The 25,795-nt window shown below is 44.2% G+C and overlaps 1 protein-coding gene across 2 annotated transcripts in view; it reads right to left on the minus strand.

Annotated features, from left to right (window-relative positions):
- The window catches only part of LOC138284950 (protein mono-ADP-ribosyltransferase PARP14-like), a 1,156,311-nt gene that overhangs the window by 53,325 nt on the left and 1,077,191 nt on the right, over window positions 1-25,795 (minus strand). For both annotated transcript variants that reach the window (XM_069224299.1, XM_069224298.1), the window contains exon 17: window positions 20,917-21,091. In XM_069224299.1, the coding sequence (XP_069080400.1) occupies window positions 20,917-21,091 (175 nt within the window). The remainder of the gene's footprint in view (window positions 1-20,916; window positions 21,092-25,795) is intronic.

Raw genomic sequence — 25,795 nt, forward strand, 5'->3', positions numbered from 1 at the left:
TTTCAAGGTTTTCCAAAGGGCTCTCCAAAGGCTAAAACAGGTACCCTCTATCCTATTCACTTGAGAGGCCATTGAAAGCTTATGAACTAAAGTAAGGCCCAGACTTTTTACTCCAGTTTTCGGTATTGGGCGATCACCTATTGCAGAGGGCCAGCTGATTTGTAGCTATAGCGATGCATTATTAACGACCTCCATTACCTTAGTTTTCTCTCCGTTTAACTTGAGGCAGCTATCTCCCATCCATTTTGCTACCCCTGTCAAACAGCTGTTAAGAATAGAAAGGTGGCTGCAGTATCGTGAGACAGTGTAACAATCAGCTGGGTATCATCAGCAGAGGAGGGCAAAGAGAAACCAAATGCCCCAATGATGTCAGACAATGGCCGGACGTAAATATTAAAGAGTGTAGGGCTTAATGACGAACCCTGCAGTACTCCACACCTCAGTTGATGACTAACAAGACCTCTTACTAACTTGAAAACTCCCCTCACCAAGGAAAGAGGTCACCCACCTAAAAGCCAATCCAGAGATCCCTAGGCTTTACAAGCGATGCAATATTACATTGTGAGATACTGCGTCAAAGGCAGCACTCAAATCAAGACGAATGAAAGCTGCTGATCCCAGCTGATCAAGAATCGGTTTAAGATCTTATGTCACCCTCAAAAGTGCAGATTCTGCACTATGATCTGCCCGGAAGCCTGTCTAGGTTGGGTGGAGGATGTTATTAGCTTCCAGAAAATCTGATAACTTGCTATTTCTTATCTTTTCCACAGGCTTACTAGGCACTGGTAGAAGGGATATTGGTCAATAATTCTCAACAGCTGAAGGATCTAAGGAGGGTTTCTTTAACAGGGGGCAAATAATGGCATGTTTTCAGTCATTCAGGACCTGCCCAATCTTCAAAGACAGATTGTACAAATCTGTCAGCATAACATCATCACCCCTCAATAAAATATCTATAGGGGCAGGATCTAATGGCGAGCCTGATGTGACTGACCTTGCTACTTTAGCTACTTCCTCTTTATTTATCATGGGGAAACTTAAGAGGCTGACTCCTTGAGTATAACAGCCTGGTCCTTCATTTTGGTGAACCACAGCCCCTGACGCCAGAGTCATAAATACTAATAAGTACCTCATCAATAACTCACAGTGTTCTTCTGAGAGTGACAGACCTCTCTTAATAGAGTTGACTTTCAAAAACGTTTGCACAATTTGATAGATCTAATCCTATTGGCGAGGTCATTTATCCGTGCTTTACGGACTGCACTCCTTTTTTAAAAATAATTTCAGTTCTACGGAGAACTGGACTTTTCCAAAGGTTCAGCTCTTTTGCATGCTTTAATGGGGACTACTTCATCTCGTACCTTCATGACCAAAGCCTTTAAAGCCTTGTAGCACCATGAAACATCCTTCTCTTCCAACAGTTCCATTACAGGGCGTACAATTGCACTCTGGAGAGCATCCTCCCAACTGACTATGTCTAATTTGGACTACTGATGTGATTTAAAGACAGTACTAGATTTAGACAACACTGCTGATGGTATAGAGATGTTAAATGGAATCACGTAATGGTCTGTCCAGATTGTTTGTACAGGGAGCTCAACTCCCATGTTCTCGACATTATTAAAAATTGGGTCAAGAATATGGCCCTCATTATTAGTTGGAGAGCCCACTAATTGGGTTAACTGAAATACCAACATGTCTTGTGGGAAGTTAGAAACTACTTGAGATGTGGTATCTTCCATGTGCATGTTTAAGTCACCCTATAAAGTGAAATTTGCTGATTGAAGACTGAGTGTTGCTGGTATCTCAGATACAGCCTTCACAAAATCTGCTGTAGGGCCAGGAGGAACAGAATGGCCAAGAACGACTGGCTGTACTAAAGTCACCATTCTCCCAGCTTTCAGGAAAAAACAGAGTTGAATAAAAAAATAAAAAAAGTATTTTTCACAGTTTTGGCATTTTTCAAAAAAGATATCCCATTTTATCTATTTGTTGTGCTTTTAACCTACTATCAGTTTGAGGCGGAAACTGGTTTGAAACCTATTCCGAATTCAGCAAGGGGTCATGTGTAGATCCCTCAAGGTTTTACCAAAGAAACTAAGGCCCCCATTATGACAATGGTGGTAAAAACTGCCTACCTCCGTGGTGATGGCCGCCCAAAAGGCCATCGCCGTGGCTACCAGCTGTCTGCCATATTATGACCACTGGCACAAGAAGGGCGGAAATCCGGCTGTGGCTATACTGGCGGACGGCGGTAAGGTGGCGCTGTTACCACCAGCAGCGACACACCAGTAGACTGCCGCCAGCCGTATTATGAGAAATAATACAGCCTGGCAGTGTTCTGCTGGCAGGCCCTACTGGCGGTAGCAGCCCTCCATCCCGTCCCCTGCCGGATAAAGGAATTCCCTGTCACCGATTGGGCCTACCGCCATGGTTTTCTTGGCGTTATGAATGCCATGGAAACCATGGTGGTAGGCAGGGTTGTAATACCACCGGCGGTCGGAGTGGTCTGCCAATGTCATAATGTGGAGGTAAATACCGCCAGTCTGTTGGCAGTACTACTGCCACATTAACACCGACCGCCGGGGTCATAGTGACCCCCATAGTGTTGAAATAAAAAAATATTAAAAACAAGTAGGAAAAAACAGCCATTGTGACAATGTTTTCATCCGTAACTTTTTGTCACAAAGGCAGATTTACAAAAGTAATGTACTACTATGTTCGTTAGGCCCTTTTAGTTGTGGGGCTAAGTAGGGTTAATGGGTTTTCCAAGAACCGAGGTACCCAGAGCCAACAACTGAGCTGCACCGTACACTGGTTTATCAGTACAGATCAATTCATATGCTGAAATAACAAATATCCTACTATTCTATGCTCCCACATGTCTTCTGATAAAAACAGTACCCACATGTGTGAGTAGGCGTAGTACCTGCAAAAGGAAACGACCCAAAACACAACATCGGCACATCACATATTTCCATTCAAAACTGACCTGTTTTTTGCTAAATGGGTAGCTGTGGATTTTGGACCCTAGCTTCAACGGTACCTAGGAAAACCTGTAAATTTTTTTAAACTAGACACCTATGGGAATCCAGGATGGGGTGACATGCATGGCTCTCATCAGGGTGCTTTGCCCAGAATCCCTTGCAAACCTGAAACCTTGACTAAAAAAACCCACATTTTCCTCACATTTTTTGTGATGGAAAGTTCTGGAATCTTGGAGCCACAAACTGTCTTCTACCCGGCATTCCCCTTGGCCTTCCGATAACAGCAGTACCTCACTGTGTGGGTAGGCCTACTGCCTGCCGCCTGAAATGGCCCAAAACGCAACTTGAGCACATCCCATTGTTCCACTCAAAACTGACCAGTTTTTTCAAAGTGGGTAGCTGTAGATTTTGGACCCTAACTCAGACATCACCTAGGAAAATCTAGCAAACATGTACATTTTTAAAAACTAGACACTTAGGGGAATCCAGGATGGGGTCCCTTGCACCGATGCCATGAGTTTTCTTTTTTTTTTTTTTTTACGCACAATGCCCTGCAAACCTCAAACTTTACCTGAAATCATACATTTTCCTTAAATTTCTGTGATTGAAATTTCCGGAACCATCAGGAAACCACAAAAAGCCTACCACCCAACATAACCACATGTGTACCGATAAAAACGCTGTCCCACTTCTGTGGATGGGCTTGGTGCCCATGAAAGGAACGGATCAAACCAAGGTCAATGGGAGCCCTTCCCTGGGTACTCCTATTGCACTCAGTTGCATCTGTTCATGTCACTGGTACTAGGCCCAACCACACAAGTGGGGCAAGACTGGGTGGTAGGAATTTTGTGGATTCCTGTGGATTCTGGAACTTTCTATCACAGAAATGTAGGTAAAAAACGTGACTTTTGCGGGGCATAATGGGCAAGAAAACCTCATAGCATTCACAAAGGGCTCACAACCCTGGAATACCCTGGTTGTGTACCTTGCAATGATGTCTATGGCTGGTAGGTGTCCATGGGTGGCAGCCGAGCATGGACCCACATCCTGCAGCTACCCCTATGGCCGATCTCTCGATGTAACACTTTAGGGCCTTTTGTGTCAAGGTCTATTTGCCCACCAACACAAGTGAGGTACCATTTTTATTTGTAGACTTGGGGGCATGCTGTGTGTTAGGGAATTTGTGGCTCCCTGCAGATTCCAGAAGGTTTCCTCACAGAAATGTGAGGAAAATGTGTGTTTTTAGTTAATGTTTGATGTTTGCGGGGCATTGTGGGTACGAAAATGGTATTGGATTCATGGGAAGCACACCACCCTGGTCTCCCCCCAGATGTCAAGTTTTCAGAAAGGTCTGGGTCGTTTAGGTTTTTCCAGGTGGCAACCTACCTAAGTCAAAAAGGTGCAGCCGTTCACCATCTCAAGTAGGGTGATACTAGGATTTTGCCAACTCTCCTGGCCCATATGTAAAAACACCAACCAAAAGAATCAAATGACCTCTTGCTTGCTACTGGAATGGGATGTTTTAGTCCGTAGGGGAGCAGAAAGTCTAGTGAGGTTTTGGGGATTAGGGTGAAGCCTGATATTAGATTGAAAATGACCCATCCCATTAAATATTGCTGCTATAGCTTTCTGGGGTAATTGCCCCAATCTGCCCACCCGAGGCGGGGGACAGAAAGACTGTTGCCCCTTTAGTTGGGGTGGGGGCATGGCCATGTCCATATGGGCAGCCCCCACTCCTATTTTTTTTTTTTTTTTTACAAACATTCCCTGGCTTCTAGTAGTCTTTCTGCCCCCTGGGGGAGGGCAGATCAGAGGCAATTGCCCCATCGCCCTTAGGGCAGGGGTCTTCAAACTGGGGGGCGGGCCCCCCTTGGGGGGCCTCAAGTGATCCCAGGGTGGGCGCCAAACTCTGGCCAAAAGAAATATTATACAGATAACATGCCTTTGTTTCAAGCAGAAGCATGTTATTGCAGATTTAAAACGGTAACAGTACCTAACTGCAATGTTTAAATAGGTTTAGACCTATTTAAACATTGCCATCTTTCTAAAATAATTGTGAAAAATTCTGAGGGGGGGGGGCAATGATTTTTATTTTTCAACTGGGGGGGCGCAGCATTAAAATGTTTGAAGACCACTGCACTAGGGGGACAGAAAGGCTGTTCACACTTATTGAGAGGTGGACGTGCCCTTCTGGGCATCCCCCACCCCTCTCTTCTCATTTGGAAAAAAAAATCCTTTGCACGCTCTGCTCCCCTGAGGGGGGGCAGATGAGGGGCAACCGTCGCCATCTGCCCCCCAGGGGGGCGCAGAAAGACTGTTCACCCTTATTTGGGGGTAGGGGCATGGCCGTGCCCATTCTGAAAAGCCCCCACCCCTCTAGTCTCAATAAACAAAAAAAACATCCTTAGTGACTAGAGGACTTTCTGCTCCCTCCCCCAGTGTCGGGGAGCAAAAGCCCTTGCCAAAGCAGCCGCTCCCCCTTTCTCTGGTGCCTAGTGGGTTGGATCCCTGTTTTGGGATCAATCACCCTCCTGTGGCGATCCCCACGCAGGGATCTGCTGGGCAGAGATCCCATAAGAAAGAGAAGATTCTCCCCTTTCCAATGCTACCTCTCCCATAAGAATCATTGCTCTGGGGTCTGAGATATTCCTCCCGAGCACTGATTCAGTGAAAGTGAAACAAGCCAATTGGCTTGTTTTACTTTGACTTATGTGTGAAATGACGTCAGCGCGCACTGTGACTTGATCGTCATTTCATACAACAACAAAAAAAAATAGAAAGCTCAGGCTGCTGGGGATGCTCTTCCCAAGCAGCCAAGCCTGGGGGAATAAAAAGAAACCCTCTGATGCAAAGCACCAGGAGCGCCCTTAACCCTTCTCAGTCGTGGGCAATAGCCAACAGACACCCTGGGGAGGGTGCGCTTGTCAGCATTGGCTGACACACGCATGTAAGAAGATAATGATAGGAATTTCTCTCATTTTTAATGTGAGCCTAAATATTTCAATAATGTTTTATGTATGATGTGATGCTTTTATGTTTTATTTTGTCATATACTGAAGAACTACTGCTACTCTTAAATTAGTTTTCCACAATTTCAAGTCCTATCCCTCCCAAAGGATAACTTTGGAGTTGCCTTATTACATTTTATAAGAGTAATTCCTAATGGAAAGAGATGACTGGTTCATTTTTGTTGTCTCTGGAATCACAATTTAAAATCCTACCATAATAGGCATCTAATCACCTTGCATATGCACCTGGACTCTGCCATCTTAGAGTGTGCCAAGTCTGCCAGTCCTGAATCCTTGGAATTCAGCCTAAGGTGCTCTGCCACCCTCTGGATCTAGCTGAAGCAACACATCTCCTCTACTTCCATGCAGACCTGCGAAGAATCAACACATTACCGCTGCTGCGTGGGTTGGACCCATTGCAAAGACTTCAGTCTGCGCCATAACCTGCATCTCCTTCCGAACCACTGTTGCACATCATTTCCCAGGCGCATACCCATACATCTCTCATCGATGACAGACTCGACAATGATGCCAGACTCTGCATCACAGCTCTTCAGATCCGACGAATCACCCAGACTGCGCGTTGCACCTTTGACAACAGACTTTGCATCGCAAGTCCTGCAAATGGGACCCTTGACGTCGACACAACAGGACCCCACTCTGCAGGCATGCTGCATCTCTGAACCGACGCATCGCTTCGGCTGCATGGCAGTACTGAGGGCAGTAGTGGAAGGGCGTTCTTTCCTTCACTGTTCACGCATTCTTGGCTGCAAAGTTCTTGAGGCAAGGAGCACAAAGCACTGAAGCGGGCCCAGGTTCCGAACGGTGAGTCGTTGAAGGAGGTCAGTGTCTGCTGCACATTAGTTTGAACAAACTGAAAAACTCACCCAGTCGAGTTTCTTTAAGAGCTCCCAGAGTTGAAGAACAACCAAATAGGGCTGAAAGAAAGCACGGCAAGCACTGAAAATGGAGGGCTCGATCAATACCTTATATTTCTAGTAAACACTATAAGATACGACTCCCCAAAAGCGGCAAGAAATCCAGATTGTTAAGTAAAATGAAAGAACTTGTGGAATTCTAAGGAATTATGGGACGATGAAGTAGACAGGTGGGGTGGGGAATGCATTTTTTGCTGAGTTAATAGATTATATATATGAAGTAAAAACTTAGAAGACAATATTTGAATATTTGATATGACATTTTCAAATTAATGATCTACTCCTGTACGACCCATGAACATGAAGCTGTATGATCATCTTTCTAAGTTGTGGTAATAAGACGAAGTGTAATTAAGCTCTACTTTGTATTTCATGGTACTCAATATTCTCAATAGAAATACCAGTTTAAAAAAATAATAGGGCCACACCAAGGGTCAACTTCTGTTACCCTTTCTGAGTCCTATCAATCACAATTTAGTTCAAATGTCGCTTTAACTCATAGGGAATCAAATCCTGATCTAGCCAACACATTTAGAGAAATATTCTGAGGAGTTACTTTGGAGCATCATTTTGTTCTTTCTGTCTCAAGGACAATCTAATTTTGCAATAGTTCATATTAGTTAAAATGTTATCTGACTAATCCGTAAAAGAGAAGAAAACTCTGCCTGTTTATTCTATCTAGCCCATGGCAACTGGGAGAATAGAATAAGATAAAATTGGTCATTGAAATATTATTTTTCTTCATGTACACAATGACTGACTAGGGACATATGCAGTCCTTTTTTCTGATCCTCCCTACAACAGGAGCTACTACAGCAACAGAAAACAGAAAGATAATGGACTACCTGTTGACAGTGAAATAAACAAAACCTCTAATAACTGAGCCATCTCACCACCAACTCTCCTCGCAGAAAAATACGGGCTGTGGAACAGCTTTGTAACTGATACCACTGAAGACATCCACATGCCATAAGCCGCAGAGGAAGGATTCCATTGATCAATGTAAAGGTACAAATCTGACAGCCAAAAAGACAACACACACATTTAGCACAACATGATTTACAAAATCATTCATCAAGAATGCAAAATCTCACCACAATCTCCAAAACTAAATGACCTGACAAAAAAAAGTTTAACAAAAGGCTCTTTTCGCTACCAAGAGTACATTTAACCAAGATTGTGCACCAACACCATCACAAATTAATGTGTTTAAAAAATGAAGACATGGACACAGTACCTCAGAAGCGAGACACCCAACAGTTAGTCTAGTCAGATCATGATAAACAAAAGAAATGGCACAGGCAGACACCAATCATAAACAACGTAGAGTCCTAAATCAAGAATAGGTCAAGGCAAGTAGATGATCTGGCAAACCTCTGAAGACCTCCAAATGCCATCTCCTGAGGAAGGGCCATCTTCAAGAAATGTCTCACTTTAGGGACCTCCTCTGGTTCTCCTTATGAACACTCACATCAAACCACTCATGAAGAGGAAGACTCCTGACCCCACAGTCAGCAAGCTACCAAACAACCTCCACTGACACACTTTTGGGAAGATTAATTGAAAAGGCTGTTGTACTCTCAGATCTCTGGTTTCACTGAAATGGGTTGCCACCCAAGCATAAATCCATCAGGGATGACCTGAAAAGCATTATATTCAGAAAAGGAGAGGGTACACTACTTCTGCTGGATCTGTCCGCCACCTATGACAGAGTACACTACCAGTGATTAATACATAAGGCTAGAGAAACTGAGTCTGAAGAAACATCTGAAATGATCTACTACTTCCTGGGCAGATCTAGTATAATCACCCCCTCCAAACTTTTTGATTCAGCTCCTGTCAACACTGACTATAGCAATCCCTCAAGGCAGTATAATCTTACCACTCTTCCTCAACATCCATTTCAGCCTACTAGTGGAACTCAATAAGCCCTTCATTGTAACTTGCTACAACTATAAGACAGCATTAAGATCCTCAGAAAACTGGAAAAGAGCCACTGAAAAGTATTGGGACACACCCCTCTTCTCTGAGCTGTTGACCAAAGGATGCAGAATAACAACCTTAAACATAAATCTTCCAAAACCAAGATTAAATTGCAGAGAATGGAAACACTATCAGCCTGCAAATGTCTGTCTCAAGAATTTGTCCCACCAGCAGAAACTTTAGTCCAAAATTTGGGAGCATTCATGAACTCCAGAGTTTCCCTTGTCTCATAAGTGAACTAAGTCATAATAAATGCAAACTGGGACCCCTCTATTCTCATTTGGGTTTCCCAAAAAAGCTACAGATTAGTATCACCCTTATTTCTCACCTTCTCTATGCAAACATACTCAATGCAGAGGTGACATTCTTCCCATTTTGATCACTGTGAAGGATCCTAAATGTGGCTGAAAGGCAACTTCTACACCTTCATCTATGGGAAACCTTCACATCAGCTTTCTGAGTATGGAGAGACGTACATAATGCAGGAAACCACTTGTAACCACACCTCCTCTTTCTGAAAGGCAGTTATTCAGAAAGTGTGGCTGAGGCTAAAGGTCTTTGGCTGAACCCAATCAATCTGTGAGGTGGATTTGGCTGGAAACTGATCAACCTGTGAGTGCACAGGAACTTAGTGGATGTCTGTTCCTGTAAGCAAGGCATTCCTGATGTAGGTTAAGTACTGGAAAAAGGAATTTGCATACCAAGTGGCATAGCCTCCTCCTTATGTGTGTGCTCCATCCAGCTTGAGAGCCTCTGAATCACTTACATTTTGGAACACCCTCCCTCTGTCCATGTATTCTGCGTCCATGCTTCTGGACCTTGGTGAAAAATCATCTACTTTCTTGCACCTTCACAGGCAAGTATGAGGATGTCATTTAACTTAATTTTTATAACCACTGACGAATTTGCATCTCTCTCCCTCTCTCTTTTTTTTTGTTTATTATCTACAGACCCTTTGTGAAGTGCTTTGGAGAACACGCCATACACACACACACACACACATTAATTAAATACATTAACCTTTTATTCTGTGGCATGCAACGTTGAAAGTAAGAAGTGAAAACTGGTGATACAAAGTACTGATAAAAATAGTGAAAAGAGACTCACGAAAGGACATGCGCTGTTAAAATAAAAATTTGGAGCAGTAGTACTGGTACATCAAAATAGATTGTGGTCCTTGCCAGTGTCCAAAAGTCTGGAACTGGGCCAGTGGCTGAGCACAAAGAACCTAGATACAATTGTTTTTAGTGTTCTCAGTTATTGAGTTACCCAATTATTTCCAGTTTTTTTTAATGATCTAATGATTGAAGGGGGGAGAGTGAGTTGTCTTTTTGCTCAGACTTTCACTTCGCTAACCCAATTGACATTAGAATTTACTAATCTAAGCATTTTTTATTGAAAAGTACCATAGAGAAGATGTTATTTTAAAGAATATGGCAGCATGCTCTAGGTATACTATCTTTTCACTTTTTCCAAACCAACTAAGTCCCTAAATAAGCAGAATGCAGCTATTCTTTAACTGAGTGACCCCATTGTCACAGGGTGGCTTGTGAACATTTATTGCAGTTAAATGTCAGAATAAAGTCAATGTCTCAAAAGCAAAGATAGATTTTCAGTCCCCACAAATCTGCTGTTATTGCAGTCTTGAACTGAAGCGTAAAGGAAGTCAAGTCAGGGAGGATTTCTTAATAAGAAGCCGATGGCAGGGAAGGGTGCTTCTAAGTTTTCATAATATTAGAAGATTCTTGTAGAACTGAGAGACCTCAGTGGTTTTTTTTTTGCAAAATAATATACAAAAACATAACAGTGTGCAATTTGTGAGAGGTGCACTTCAATTCCCAGCTATCCCCAGGAGGCAGTTCCTGCACCACACACCAGCTGTTGCCACTTTTGGCACTATATAGTGCGAGTGCAAGTCCTGAAGCACGTGTTCCAGTGTGCAACTTGAGAGGTTGACTTAATTTCCCAGCTATCCCCAGCTCCCCAAGGAGGTGGTCACTAAACCACACACCAGCTTTTGCCATTTTCGACTCTATATAGCACAAGTGCAAGTCATGCAACGCAGGTTCCAGTGTGCAACTTGTGAGAGGTGGACTTCATTTCCCAGCTATCCTCAGGGCCACAGGTAGCTGAGAATTGTACTCTTATGAAATAGACAAGTTGATAGAAGACATGGAGGGGCTTCTTGCCCCAAGAATATAGCGGTAAAACAACATGGTAATGACTGGAGGGAAACAAGGCTCACAGAAAGGTTTAAGTTGTATCTTAGTAAATCAGTCGTTGGTCAGCCTTTAGGGATGCCTGGTAAGAAAAAAACAACAACAAAAAACATAATAGTGCCCCTTCTGGCATAGTAAACATTCCAGAAATCCCCACACAGGAAACATCTATTGAACAAGGGCCTGATTCGTCCCCTGTTGTAGTTAATGTAGGGGTCTTTAACCAGTCTGCACCACTGGAACATCTAAGAAATACTCAGTACCCTGAGAGTAAGAGGGAAGAATCCTCAAAGCATGGTGCGAGAGAAGGAAGTGAGAATACATATGAATAGCTGAACTTCATAAGGGGTGAGATTTTGTACCCTAAGTGACTGTATGGGTAGGTTGGTTAAGGTTCTAAATCAGAAGTTTGCTAAGCTCTCAAGTCTAATAACAAAGATAAGCTGGACACTAGAGGATGATAGAAGGTCCAATTAGTCTAACCTCCGTGACCCCTTTTGCACAAAGGCAATATAAATGGGAGTTAAACTAGGAAATATGGACAAGGGGTAACTGCAGAATAGGTCTGGCACCCTCTCACCCAACTGCAAGGAGGGAATTGGTTCCTCCAAGACATACCCCTAAATATACAGTCGAGGCAGGCTGGAATTTATACACATAGTAACCATGGGAAGATGAGTAGTTCTGGTTTCTTTGAGTCTATGAATAATCACTATGATATTTATATGATTAACGTTCCGAAAATCGTGAATAGTGCTGGGAAATCATATGACTCACTTGTCAAAGTCCTCGAATGGATAAGACACACGAGAGGATGAAGATCTGTTATAAGGGACGACGTAACGCATGCAACACTGTTCACTAACATTTAGCAGCAGTTTGATTTTATAGGGCTGAAATTAAGAAACCAGGAGTTAGTTGAAAGGCTTATTGCACTTGAATTGAGGTTCAATAGGTCACAATTAAGATAAAACCCTCATTGACTATAACAGAACAAGTAAATACAAAGGATTTTAACGCTCAAATACCACTCAATCTCTTTAGACCAAGGGAACACTCAAATCTAACAGAAAATTATTGACTTCAGGCGACCCTGAATAACTCTGTAATACTATTGACATGCACGGGGAGGGTGTGTGGTTTGAGCATCAAGGTGGCCGTCGCACTTTAAGAGAGCGACAGACCCCTCCGTCATCCGCTAGAATCCGCTGCCATCAGCCAACACTCATTTTATCCCTGCTTGCCTAGTAATGAGGTTCAATAGGTCACAAATAAGACTCAAGATAAAACCCCCAGTGACTATAACAGAACAAGTAAATACAATAGATGTTAGAGCTCAAATGCCACTTCATCTCTTTAGACCAAGGGAACACCCAAATGTAACAGAAAATGATCGACTTCAGGTGACCTCGAAAAACTCTGTAATATCATTAACATGCATGGGGATGGGCGTGTGGTTTGAGCATCAAGATGGGGGTCGCACTCTAAGAGTGCTCCAGACCCCTCCGTCATCTGCTATAATCTGCTGCCATCAGCCAACACTGATTTTATCCCTGCTTGCCTCGTGATGTCCTGAGGCCCCACGTTCCTAACGGATCCTCCAGGCGAGTGACGGCGCTGATTGCCTCCTATAGCGGCACAATCTCCTTGGGGCCGCCCCTCCGTATTACCATCATGGCACTTGGGGGCGCCTCACAGGGCATGCAGCAGATAGGCCTTGCTCCTGTAAAGGAGCCCTCTTTTTTCTCAGCAGACGGTGGGAGAGGCTGAAAGTATCGGGCCTGTAATTGCAGCGGTGCGGGACCGCGGTCCCAGAGGGAGGAAAACCTGTCCTTGGCCGCACCAGGTGAGATTCCTGGGGCCTGCTGTGCTGGTAGAGGAGACGCGCGGGTTGCCAGGAGATTAAGGGGTCCTCGCCTCTGCCCTCTTGGGGTGTCACCAAAGTGCTTTGAGAGAATCCGATGGGGAAGAGGTGACCCTGATCTTGCTCCAGTGGCCCACCACATCTCCTTTAACTCCTACGACGTGGCCTGCCAGGCTTATGGCCATGCTGGGCTAGGTCCTCCTGTCCCCGTACTTACTCCTACTGCCTACCGGCTGGGGGACATGGCCCTGAGCGCTGCTGCGGCCCCGGGAGCCCTTCCCATGGCCTGCACCGAAATGCTCAGCCTCTATTAAAGGCCAGCCTGTCCTAGGTTTAAAGGGGGCCCATGGATGGTCCCCACCATCTATATATCATACACTGCCTGTCCTCCCTGCCTCTGTGCTGTCTGACCAGCTGACTTTCAAAGAGACATATATTGCCTCACGTTTTTACTTTGAGGATTTCAACTTCTCGATCCCCGGTACACCACGGATCTCTGCACCCATCTGAGCTCTCCATTTGATGTCACTTGTCACTGTCACAGTGGAGTGGGCGCTTTCAAGGGCTGCGGTACTTGGAATCACGTCTTCCTAGATCTAGGTCTAGATGCGCAATCTCTCCAGAGCCATTCTGGATTTCCCACACGGCCTTACCTTTTTAAGTGGAGACTTTTAACGCGGTGCCTGACCCAGAGGTCGACTTCACTGGATCCCCCACCGCGTCCAGACAATCAGGGACCCGCCGACTCACCGGCAGGACCACCACCCTGGGTCCCTGATGTATGAAGGATGTGGAACCCCCAGAGGTATCAGCTTACACACACACACTTCTGTAGTGCACCACACACATTTGCGTATGGATACCATCTATGTGCCTGCTCCTGACTGTTGTGTAGTTTCCGAGGCCCAGATCATGCCCCCATCCTCCTCGCAAGACTATTTGCGCTCAATGTGGCGTCTTAATGGCTGGTACTGGATAATGATTATGTTCCTGAGCTCGGCAACAAACTCCAGAATTATTTCCGTGATAACAAAGGTTCAGTCACTACAGCCGGTCACCTTCTGGCAACTAGTAAAGCAACCACGAGGTGGATTTGCCAGGGTACGGATCAGGGCTCAGGAACTGCCCACTCTTTCCACGTCACTCAACTTGAGGCACGTGCCCTCCCAGCTGGAGAACAATTTGGCAATGGATCTGTATGGTGTTGTATCTAGCCAACTGGGCCCCATCCATGAGGGATATATTTGTTACTATTCCCTGGAAGATGCCAAACAGCTTTGACCGCTACCACAGCCAGGATTTACGAATGGGGAGGAAAAGAACGGGTAATTATTATATTGGCTAGCTTCCCATCATCAGGCAACCAGAACTGTGCCTGAAATTACTGACACGTACGGTAATACCTTCACCAACCACTCCGATGTAACAGACCTTTGCCTGTTACTATCACAATTTATATACAGCACTTTCCATACTGGGTACAATATCCCCCTCCAAGTTCCTCCACGAGATAGCCTAGCACAACATATCTAACACTGAAGCCCCACATGCTTGGTGAACCTTTCACAGTCAAAGAGATAAACGTGGCCCTATCTGCAATGGCTTCTGGGAAAACTCCTCAACCCGATGGATTCCCGGCGGAATACTACACCAATTCTGTGATATCCTGATCCCCCATCTTTTGGCCCTCTATAAGGAGGAGAAACATAAGGGCACCTTTCCCCCAAAGCTTGACACTGTCACAATTGTAGTGATCCCAAAAACACAACCTCCCTCCACAGTTTGTGCAGACTATAGTCCCATATTTCTCATTAACAAGGAACTGAAGATCTATGCAACACTGCTGGCCACCGCATTAAAAAGGTCCTTTATACACCAATACATCCTGACCAATGTGGCTTCATGCTGTTTCGTAGCACAAGACATTGTCTTCGCCGCCTCCATGTGGGCCTAGCCTGCTGACATCAATTGCCCACTGCCTTAGCTCTACTTTTAATAGATTTTGAGAAGGCACTGAACATGATGGACTGGGAATACCTTTGTTCAGTGCTATAACACGTCGGGATGGGGGCCCGCTTTCAAAGGATGGTCGGGCCCTTTACTCCAATCCCACAGCACAGGTCCAAATCAATGGAGTCCTCTCCCATGCCTTTTCTACCAGCCGAGGGACTAGACAGGGATACCCTCTGTACCCATTTCTTTTTGTGTGTTTCGATATCCAGGTCCGTAGTTGGAGATGAGGAAAGGGTCATGAAGACCACATAGCTTTGTATGCGGATGATGTGCTTTTATACCTGGCCGAACTAGCACTGAAAGGCCCCCGCTGTTTATTTCTCCTTTGGCGTTTGGGGAGGCATTTGGTCTGTGGATGAACTCCTTCAAATTTGTGCTGGAACCCCTTGGTCCATTCTGTGACAGCTTTGACTGGCAAGAAACTATTCCCATGCGCTGACCCAGCTTCAAATACCTAGGCATTTGAGTGGCGCTACACCCGGAGCTGACCGAGTCCCTTAATCTTGAGCCTTTGACGAGGAAGGCCAACACTGACCTCCTCAAACGACAATCTCCTCCCTTAAATATTATGGGGTTCATAGCCCTCTCCAAAATGATGATCCTCCCATGTTTTTGTATATCTTCCAAAACATACCTCTCCTCTTACCTTAGTCCTGGTTCCAGGCCATAGATGGAGCTGCGTCTGCCTTTCTTTGACATGGCTCCAGGCATTGGGTCGCCTTTGAATACTGTCAGCGGGCCCCATATGACGTAGGCTTGGGTATGGTCAACCTCTACCTTTAACACTTAGCCTCCCACCTATCGGTAATCCACAACTGGTTTAACAGGGGTGGTCAGATCCAGCATATCGAGTAGAAATCTCCCACTTGGGGCATTCTGGAATAACGGATATGCTTTACGGGTCCCCAACTCCCCAGAGCACTCCCCCAGTAAATAAAATAAAATTCTTGGCTTGGAGAGCAGACCTACGCCATACTCGATGGAACTCGACACTCACACAACAAACGCCTCTTTGGCACGGCACCTGGTTGCGGGAAACAGCCTGTTTATGAACATCTAAGAAGTGGGACCTTATTGGTATTTCACTTTTGGGTGATGTTTGAGTAGGCATAAATATGCAGGACTTTCAAGAGCTCCAGACTACCTATGCACTCTCCAAGACACAATTCTACAAATATCTCTAGTTAAGACATCCCCTCCAAGCTCCTACCATCCAAACTAAACCCCTCCAGAATTTAGGCTGTTGGAAGTCAAACTCCTTATGGGTGCACTGGGCTAAGGGAGTGGTCTCTAAGATATACAGTACCCTGATTGTTAATATTCCAGGCAACCTAGACCACCTCCGAATCAGGTGGCAGACCTGGCTGGGCTCCCTTGAGGACAATGATTGGAGAGACGCACTCATGGCACTTAGAATTATTACTATAGCCTCAAAGCTATGCTTGATACAGACATACTATTTATACACTGCCTATCTCTCACCGGACCGGATGTACAGAACGGACCTCCTTCCTGAGCCCACCTGCCCTGCTGTGCTGGTCTGCAGAAGGGAGAAAGTTGACTGAGGTCCAGGGGTGGGAGTTCCCCTCTCTCCTTTGTTTTTTTTTTTTTGGGGGGCCCTTCAAAGGGTTGGGAGTACGAGGGCTGAAAAGACTTTTGTAGACACTGTGTTTATGGTTGCCAAACAGGACATTGCGACCCACTGGAAAAAGCCCACCTCTCCCACCATCTCCCAGTGGCGCTGAGGTGTGGACTGGTGTGCACAACAGGAGAGAATGGTATACGTGGCCCAGGGCTGCCCTCACAAACATGGTAGGATCGAGGGAAAATGGTTTGGACAGACATCAAAAGAAATGTTGTGAGGGAGGAACCAAAGTGCAGAACCATATTACTATATGACTTCAATTTCTTTATTAATGCTGTGCTTGATGACTATTTCTCTGCTATACTGAATGTGTGTTCTAATGTGTTTCAATGTGTGCATAATCTGAAATACTTTATAAAAGTGGTTTATTAAAAAAAATGCATGGGGAAAGCTCAATTCTCCCAGGCAGGGGAAGGGATGTCAAAAGAAGTGATTCCAACAGCACTCCCAATCTTAGTCCCAATGATTTACTAGAGTAGAAAAAGACTCCGCAACCCTGGTGTCTGAGACATCCCACTGCTTGGAATTGGGGGGGGGGCACAGATTAGAAAGGAATGTATCAAGATGTTGTTCTGGAATGTAGCAAGAATTAGAGCAAAACTCTCAGACCCAGAGTAGTGTGATTTTATAGATCCCAATCACATTACACTGTTTATATGAAACTTGGGCAACCAAGCCAGTGCATAGATCTGGATTTATTGCATTTAACATAAATGCCCTCCCTTCACCCTGCGGGTCAAGCATCTGGTGGCCTTCTCATATGGTTTAGGTTAGATTTATTTCCGAATGTTAAAGTGGTTCCCTCAAACTCCAGGGATTTGCTAGGGCTTGACATCAGAATAGATACTGCAGTGGGGGTGAGATATATTGCCCAAGTGAACATGTAGATTAGAACGGGCTCCCCAAACATGCAGTTTGTCACAGTGAACTATTTATCAGAGATGTTAGGACACCTTAACCAGAGAACTTAACAACATGATAGCAGGAGATTGCATCACATGACTGCCTTGTGAGCAGTGGCAGGTAGGTTTGGGGCCCTACAGTAATGAATCAGTGGTAACATTCAGACTAGTCCGGATAGTTGACAAGAAATTGACAAAGGTCGTAACTCAGCTGTTGGATGTAGCCGTAGTGTATGGCCAAAAAATTGTAAATGGCAACACGAGATCGGATTGTTCACCTTGCCCAACCTTTAAAAGAGGGAAAATTACTTCTAATATAGATTATATTTTTCTGGATCTTGAACTATGGTCCTTCCTTTATGATATGGAGGTAGTTCCAACACCAGATAGTGACCATTAGGCCTTAAGTGCGAAATTTGCATCAAGTGCACTGGCTGATTCAAATATGGCACCTCCTGCATTGAAAGTCTCATTGGAAACTACAAACATTAGAAGGAACTTTAAGTGGCCAGCAATGTCATATAATGTTGAGGTATTGACACGAATATATGAGTTTTTTGTGGAAAATCTTTCCATGATATAACATACTGACACAATTACTGTAAAATTTGTTAATCTCCACTGCCAATCAATGGACCAATTGAGGTTTTTTTTGTGAATGAACAGAGGAGGGCTCCTGTCAAAAAATAGTTCCCACCTGGTATTCAAAAGATTGCTGAATAGGGAAACAATGTCTTCTAGAGGCAATAAAGAAACAGAAATAGGCAAGGCTAGGACAAGTTGCAAAATTACATTGAATAATGCCAAAAGAGGATTGAAATCTGATCAACTGAGGAAACTAACAGATGGCCTACAGAAGGGAGACCAAAAGGCTTTCTGGAAGTTGACTTCAGCCAACTGGCATATAATTGATAATCACCTTGAAGCAATAATCCTGCCAAATATGTGGGTACTCCATTTTGAGGGTCTTTATAGTCAATGGTATTGCAAAACGAACTCTACTAGGTCCTCATTGGAGGAAATGGAAGGGACCCAGGGAAGCATAGCCCTAGTGAAAAAGGGGACAAATAATGGAAGTGGTGACATTAGATATTTTAGCCTAGCTGAAACGGCCCATGCGCTTAAGCTGATGAATAGAGAGAAGGCACAAAGAATAGGTAGTATCCCGGTAGATTTATATCTGTCACAGCCAAACATGTAGGTCCTGTATCTTAAAGCTCTAAGTAATGCTATCTTAAATGGCAAACGTATTTGTTCATCATGGGCTGGAGCTGTCATCCCCATCTACAAAAAGGGGTCCAGGGATATTCTATCAAATTATAGGCCCATAAGCCTACTTGATAATAGCCCAAAAATCTTTTGCAGGTAGGTTTTATTTAGGCTTCAAACGTGGGTAAGTGAGAATTACATTCTTAAAAATATGCAGGTGGGTTTCAGGAATAAGGTTAGTACCCTCGAGCTGGTCCTTTGTTTCAAGGATTTATGCTGGAAGTACTTCACACTGAAGTGGGACCATCTTCATGTTGCTTTTATTGATTTATGAGTGGCATTCCATATGGTTCAGAGGGATAACCTGTAGAAAGTCCTGGAAGAGTATGGAATGCCAAATTATTTACTTTGGATACGGAGGGTTCTCCATGCTGAATCATATGCTAGGGCGATATGGAATATGGGAGAGGTTAGAATTTGCATTAAATGGGGAGTAAAGCAAGAATGTGTCCTTGCATCTGCCTTTTTAGTCTATATATTAATGGAGCAGTCAAATCGTTATGTCTGTGTAGACACAATGCCCCTAAGTCCGCTGGAATTCCTGTTCCCTTATTAATGTTTGCAGATGACACTTTTATCTAGGACCCCTATAGGTCCACAGACAGAATTGGATGCTTTTGTAGCTTTCTGTGTAGACAGGGACAAGAATTTAATCAGTCTAAATCTAAGTTAATGTTAATTAATCCCCATCGGTCCTTTAGAGGGAAGATGACAATAGATGGGGCTCCCCTAGAGCATGTTATACATTTTGACTTTCTAGGTGTTAGAATGACAGATAACCCTATGTGGGGTGACCAAATGAAGAAAAGTAACACTATTCTGTACTAGAAGGCATCTGCAATCGGGATGAAATATAAGGTTACCTCATGGGGCTCAGTCTCACCTGCCTTTACTGTATACAGAACTGCCAGTGAGTACCCTCCTTATACCTTTAAGATTTGATTTAGCACTGAATCTCACCCACCTGGTCAGTTCGATTAAATTCCTGATATAATGGGTCTGGCTGTGGTCAACTGTGGAGCTGGCCCTGTATCGGGAAACACTAAAGGAGTTAATTGCCTGTGATAAATAAGTACAAACTCCCTGGTAGAAGCATACCAAGGAATTGTTGCAGGGTGAGAACGGGAGAAGTATGAAGTGCACCAGGAAAACTAATTAAAGCTGACACTCAGAAAGTGAAGCAATTGTATTGGGAAAAAGTTATGCATCAGATTTGGAAAGATTATGCAGAAGGGAGCATCACAGGGCAGTTTATGAATTAGAAATGTCTACCCAATTTTGAACCATATGTGGACAGAATAATTTATTTTCAAGCAAAACGTTTATATGTCGAGTTTAAAAGTGGGATACATCAGGCTGCTCTACGAATTACTATCCACATTGCCCGCAGCTTGAAGAGTCGGCAGCACATTTATTAATTCTTCTACCCCAACTACCTACCTGCATGGAAGCGATGGATTATTGCTATGTGCAAACTTGAGAGCGTGACACACTATTGGGAGGCATTTTGAATTTTAAAAAGTGATCTCAAGAAACAAGTAGTTTTTGCCGTTTCTTGCTATTCATACTGGGCATGGAATGTACGAATAAAAGCTTTAGGCCTAATGGTCACGAACACTAAATAATTATGTATGGATATTTCATCTCAAAGACACTCTTAACTAAATTACACTGTCAGGCACAAAGGCTATGAAAGTCAGTACGTAACCCCCTGGTAATCATCCATCCTATTATGGATTATGTGAATTGATACTTTTATTATCCAATTCTTTTATAGGGGTTTTATTATAAGATTTGTGTTAAGATTGTGCTAAGTTGTTAAGATAATTGTTATATGTTTAACTTTTATGTACAATTTCTTTTTAACTAGCTTTTATCTGTCGATTATATTTATTGTCTTAATTTGATTTTACGGACTGATTGTATTACTTTTATTGCTTTTAGCTGAAATAAAGTTGATACTACTACTACAGAAACAAAACAAACAAAAGATTTGTTTACGATACCAAATGTATTTTGCCATGCCTCTGCTGAAGAAAATCTGACCAAACCTCCAAAATTTCTACAACAAAGAAGCATATACTTTACCGTTCATTCCTGCAAAACTTCGGTTAAATCCAAATGTTTGAATTGTGGTCAGGTGGGCTTGAGCTGTTCCGTGAAAAAGTAGCTTCTCGTTATTTTGGCTGCCATTCTTTGTATCAATGCTCATTTTCTTGATCATGTAATTTTTCCACAGGAAAACATTCTGGACTCTCTCCATCTACAAAAAAAGATCTACTTAGTCTATTTTACCTGGACACAAGCATGAACTGTAGCAATTACTTGCATCAGCAATATAAATGTGAAATACATTACTTTATTTCACACACTGCTGAAAATCTGTTTCATAGAATATAGGCTCATTAAATCCTAAATGCTACTCTGTGAAAGTTTCCTCTTAGCTATGCTCTCAAGAGCCCAATGACTTAACACTTCTATGAAGCAGTATGACCTTGTTAAAACAAAAAAGCCTTAGGTATAAGCCTTAGGTGTGAACGTATGCAAATTCAATAATCATTACCAATAATTTCTGCAGTACAGAAGTAAGAGTAACATTTGCGATGAAGTTTCATTAACATTTGCTAACATACTGCATGCCATTTTGTAAATGATACTCAAAATCTATCTAGTAGTGTAATAACTCTCCCAGATGCATACTTTTCTCAAGGCAGGCAGCCACCAAAATGCAATTCCATCCAAATCTTACATACTAAATTATAGGTATTTTATTTGATTCCATTCTTTGCACTTGGTAACAGATCCCAACATTACATTCTGGACTGTCCCATCCTCACCAACTTGAAACCATTTGTCTTACACATCATTGGCTGTATGTCATAATTTCAATAGGAATATTCAACTTCTGTGTTCTCAGAGTCGTGGCCAGTAGAACAGAAATAGCAGTTCCCACGATTTATTTGTCATGGTCTTCAAAACAGAAACTGAAGCTTTTTGTTGCGAATATGTTAAACCTAAGCACTCACGCCTACCATTGGCCCCAAGCTCAGGACCTGCACATGAAGCCCCCCAGAAAGTAGGATTCTCACCGATATCTTCTATGCATAATGCTTTGAGGTGTACAGATCAAGGAGCTTAATGCCGGAAAATATTCAGGGGAGAACTGGGGCAAGCAGAATAAGTAAAACAACGTTAGCAAGGGATGAAAGTGCCAGCGATTGCATCAGTTAAGTGAGGTTCTGCTGGCCAACGGACGGATCTGGTAAAGATGGATGGCTGGAGTAAAGGTACACAAAATGACAGAATAGTACCCCAAAAAGTGTACCGTCATGAGGGGAAGTCTGGCAGCTGCAGAAACCAATAAAAAAAGGGCCTCCAGTCTAGCTGAGCGCTGCCGTATAATAAGTATATGTAAGTCACAACCTTGCTGCATTCCGGTGGTGAGAGACGACCTGGGAGATAGTTGTGGACTGTGGCGGGGGCATGTGAACTCCATGCCCTGGGGCGCAAAGCTCCCACCTGAGCTAAGGAGACTAGGCCAATGTAGAATTCAGGCAGTAGCCTGAAACTGACTCGAAGGCAAAGGTGCACCACATGTTCCTGCTGGACCATGAGGAGGACAGCTCAGCTGGTGCAGCTAACATGTATTTAAAGAACATGTGGATCCCTGATCGAGAGGTACAGGTGTGTCCTACATGGAGAAGTGTGGCACAATGGTTAGAGAGGCAGACCCTGATGCAGAGATCTGTCCCAGGACCAGGGATCAATTCCTGCCTTGGCGGTTCATGGGCTCAATTTCCTTGGACAGAATATTTCTCGCCTTAGTGCCTAATCTAATTCAAGGATCTCACTCTGCAACTCTGGGCACTAGCTTGCTTAAACTCCACAACGTCCCCAACAGCGCTGCGATGCCTGGCTTCACCTTGGGGGTTGCCCAGGAGTGGGCACCTCATAGGGAAAAGCCAGGAGGGGTTACAAAGCGGTATGCAAGACGTTCCTTAGCTGCAATGTTATAATTTGGGATGGTGGGGGACAGTGAACAGTGCCCAAATAGTTGCTTCTCATAGTCAAAAGCTCCACAAGAAGCAAACAACAATTCAGAGATACTTGTAACAAGTAACATAAGCAGCAATTTGCAGCAGCACACAGTCGGTTTAGAGAATCGGTACTGTCACCCTCAATGCAAGCACAGTAGTGTGGTGACGGCTGATTTGTACGTGGAGTGGGGCAGGGCCAGCAGCACTGTACAAGACTGCCAGTGTGGGGCATGTGACACTAGATGCTTTCTCCATTCAGACGTTATTGGCAGACTCTACTAACACGCTGTGATACATGCCAGATCCACTACTCGGTGGCCTAATAATCACTGAGTGAAAGTAGAGCATTAGTTAGAAATGCCAGTCCAAGGCTAGACAGCGTAAGGTCTCAAGAACACAAGGCGTTTAAAGGAAGGGATCTATGCATCCACTCCATCCTGAAGCTGACAAAATGGGCAAACACAATCTAAAAATAGCAAGGATAATGTTCGAGACAAGATGTACGTGAAGGCAAAGCACATACAAAGAGCCAATTGAGAACACAACAGCCTAAACACAAACCGCAGTGCATAAGGACCTAGATCTTCACCTGCTCTTGCTTGAAATAAAACAATGGCTGGAAAAAACGAGTTTCTAAGACTGCCATCCTTAAAGATTTCACAGATGAACTGCAGGAGGCACACAGAGATTCCAATCAGTAATGTGCACCATGCAGAAGGCAGCAATCCAATATAGCCCTTTTAAACCCCCACCAAGGTTCAAATCCCGATGAATGGCAAACTGCATGTTTTCCTGAATCCAAGTCGAGCCAACAAATTTTAGAGGCACAATCTACAATGTGCTGTCATTAAGTGTGGCTGGGCAGAGGAACATAAATTACCCCTGAAAAGGCAATAATTAGAACTTGGTTCAGATGGATGGAAACCTATAGTAATTATACCAACTGGTCTGTCTCATTTTACTATGGGACGGCTGGATGTTCACCTAAATGCAGAACAGCAGAATCACAGATGAACCTCAAGCCCACTTAACGGACTTTATCAATATATTTCCCACTCCAATGACCTGTATAAACGTCAGCACACAGAGTCAAACTGAGTAACACAATTGAATCTGCAGTATGCCATCCAGGCCCTGGATCCTCTCTTGGCCTTTCAATGTTTTTTTAATATCTTTTATTGAAGGAAGCTTCACTACCAACAAAGATTGGAGCAACAAACGCCTTAACTCTAGTACAACCAAAAAAAAGTGAACACAACACTCAAGTGTACCCCAGCTAGATGCAGGAGCCCACTCTTACTACATCAATGCAAATATATAGCTCAGTGATTGATTCAATATTAGGCAGTTCAAGAATGCACCCAGTAAGACTGTTCCGTAATTCTGTCCAATTCACTTCACTAACTAGCAGACGGAGACCCAATAGGGCATATAGCACACCTCACAAGAAAACGAGGAACAGAGGTCAAGTGGTAGAGTTGGCATGCTTGACAGTCCCTGCCATCATCTGCTGTTCCATTAGATAGGACACCAGTGCAGCCCAAATGTCTTTGGGGTGAGAATGAATCAGCATCAACTCACAATAAGCATTATTGTGTTACTTGCAATAAGACGCATCCTGTAGCCAATGGGCCAGTCCGGGAACAGGATAGCAGCCCCAGTGGATAGGCACTCTGCATTTGGCCAATAACAACAGTATAGCATTGAGTTTATGCACATTGTAGGGGCATCTTTGCCATTACCAAGCAACGCAACAAGTGGTGTCCCCGCAGGCACACAGCCCGTGATGAGCTCAATAGTAACAAAACTGTCAGCCCAGAAGTGTACAACGGTGGGACAGTCCCATGCCAAATGCAAAAAATAGGTGATGGGCGCAGCACAGTGAAGCAATGTGAGGTATCAGCCAGCCCCATCCCAAGTAGCTGAGCAGGAATGCAGTGCAATCTGTGCAGATATTTAAAGTGGACTAAACAGAGCCTATTATATGGGGAACGGGCCAGGGCATGAGAACAACAGTAGCGCCATTGTTCCTCACTGATGGAGATTGCTAAATCATCCACCCATGCAGCCCATGCAGAGGGTGTGTGGAACGGCGCATTTACTTGCATCACAGTATAAAGGTGCGTAGTAAGCCTATACGGCAATAGGCCTGTGAGCATTGCCTCAAGCATTTGGAAGGACAGGGGTGCTGCCGGGAATATGTCATGGATGGCGCACAAATACATAAATACAGCCAAAGATGTGGAGTCAGGAACACCCAATACCTGGTGCGGGGGTGAAGGTCCCCTCATGACAGACATCTCCGAAAGTCACCGGCTGCAGCTGCCGCAGGCGGCTGCGAGCACCAGCACCTGCAGTAACAGGGAGGAGGGCATGGCACATACGCAACACTATTGGAATGTTCAGGTGAGTCTATAGTGCGCGCTGACGTAGCCTATCCCTCGCCTAAATCATACATACCACAGCATTAATCAGAACGTAGGGGTGCTTGGGGGTAAGCTATAAAGCAGCATGCAGCGGCTGGGGGCTTTCTCATGTTAAGGAGCCATGAGTGGCTCAAACAGAGTGGGGGATACCAGTAATGAGCAAAATGTGCTTGGGTGTAATAGGAGTAAAGGTCCATTTCTGGGGCACACAGTCCACCCTGCTCAAAGGGAAGATTCAGCACCTCCCGCACGATCCGAGGTTGTTTGTCCGTCCAACCCGGTGTGAGCAGATGGGACCTAAGATGTCTGATGTCAGCTGTATAGCGAGTTTATTAAAGAGGTACGAGAATTGGGGAAGTATTACCATTTTGGCCAAAGCAATCCATTCCATAAGGGACAGCTGCAGTCTTGACCATGCAGTAACTTGGCCCTCTGTATGGCAAAGAAGCCAGGTCATCAGCCGATCATAATTCTCTAGTCATAGTTCATCCAGATCCAGACTAA

This window comes from Pleurodeles waltl, chromosome 3_1, assembly GCF_031143425.1.
Source record: "Pleurodeles waltl isolate 20211129_DDA chromosome 3_1, aPleWal1.hap1.20221129, whole genome shotgun sequence".
Classification (NCBI taxonomy): domain Eukaryota; kingdom Metazoa; phylum Chordata; class Amphibia; order Caudata; family Salamandridae; genus Pleurodeles; species Pleurodeles waltl.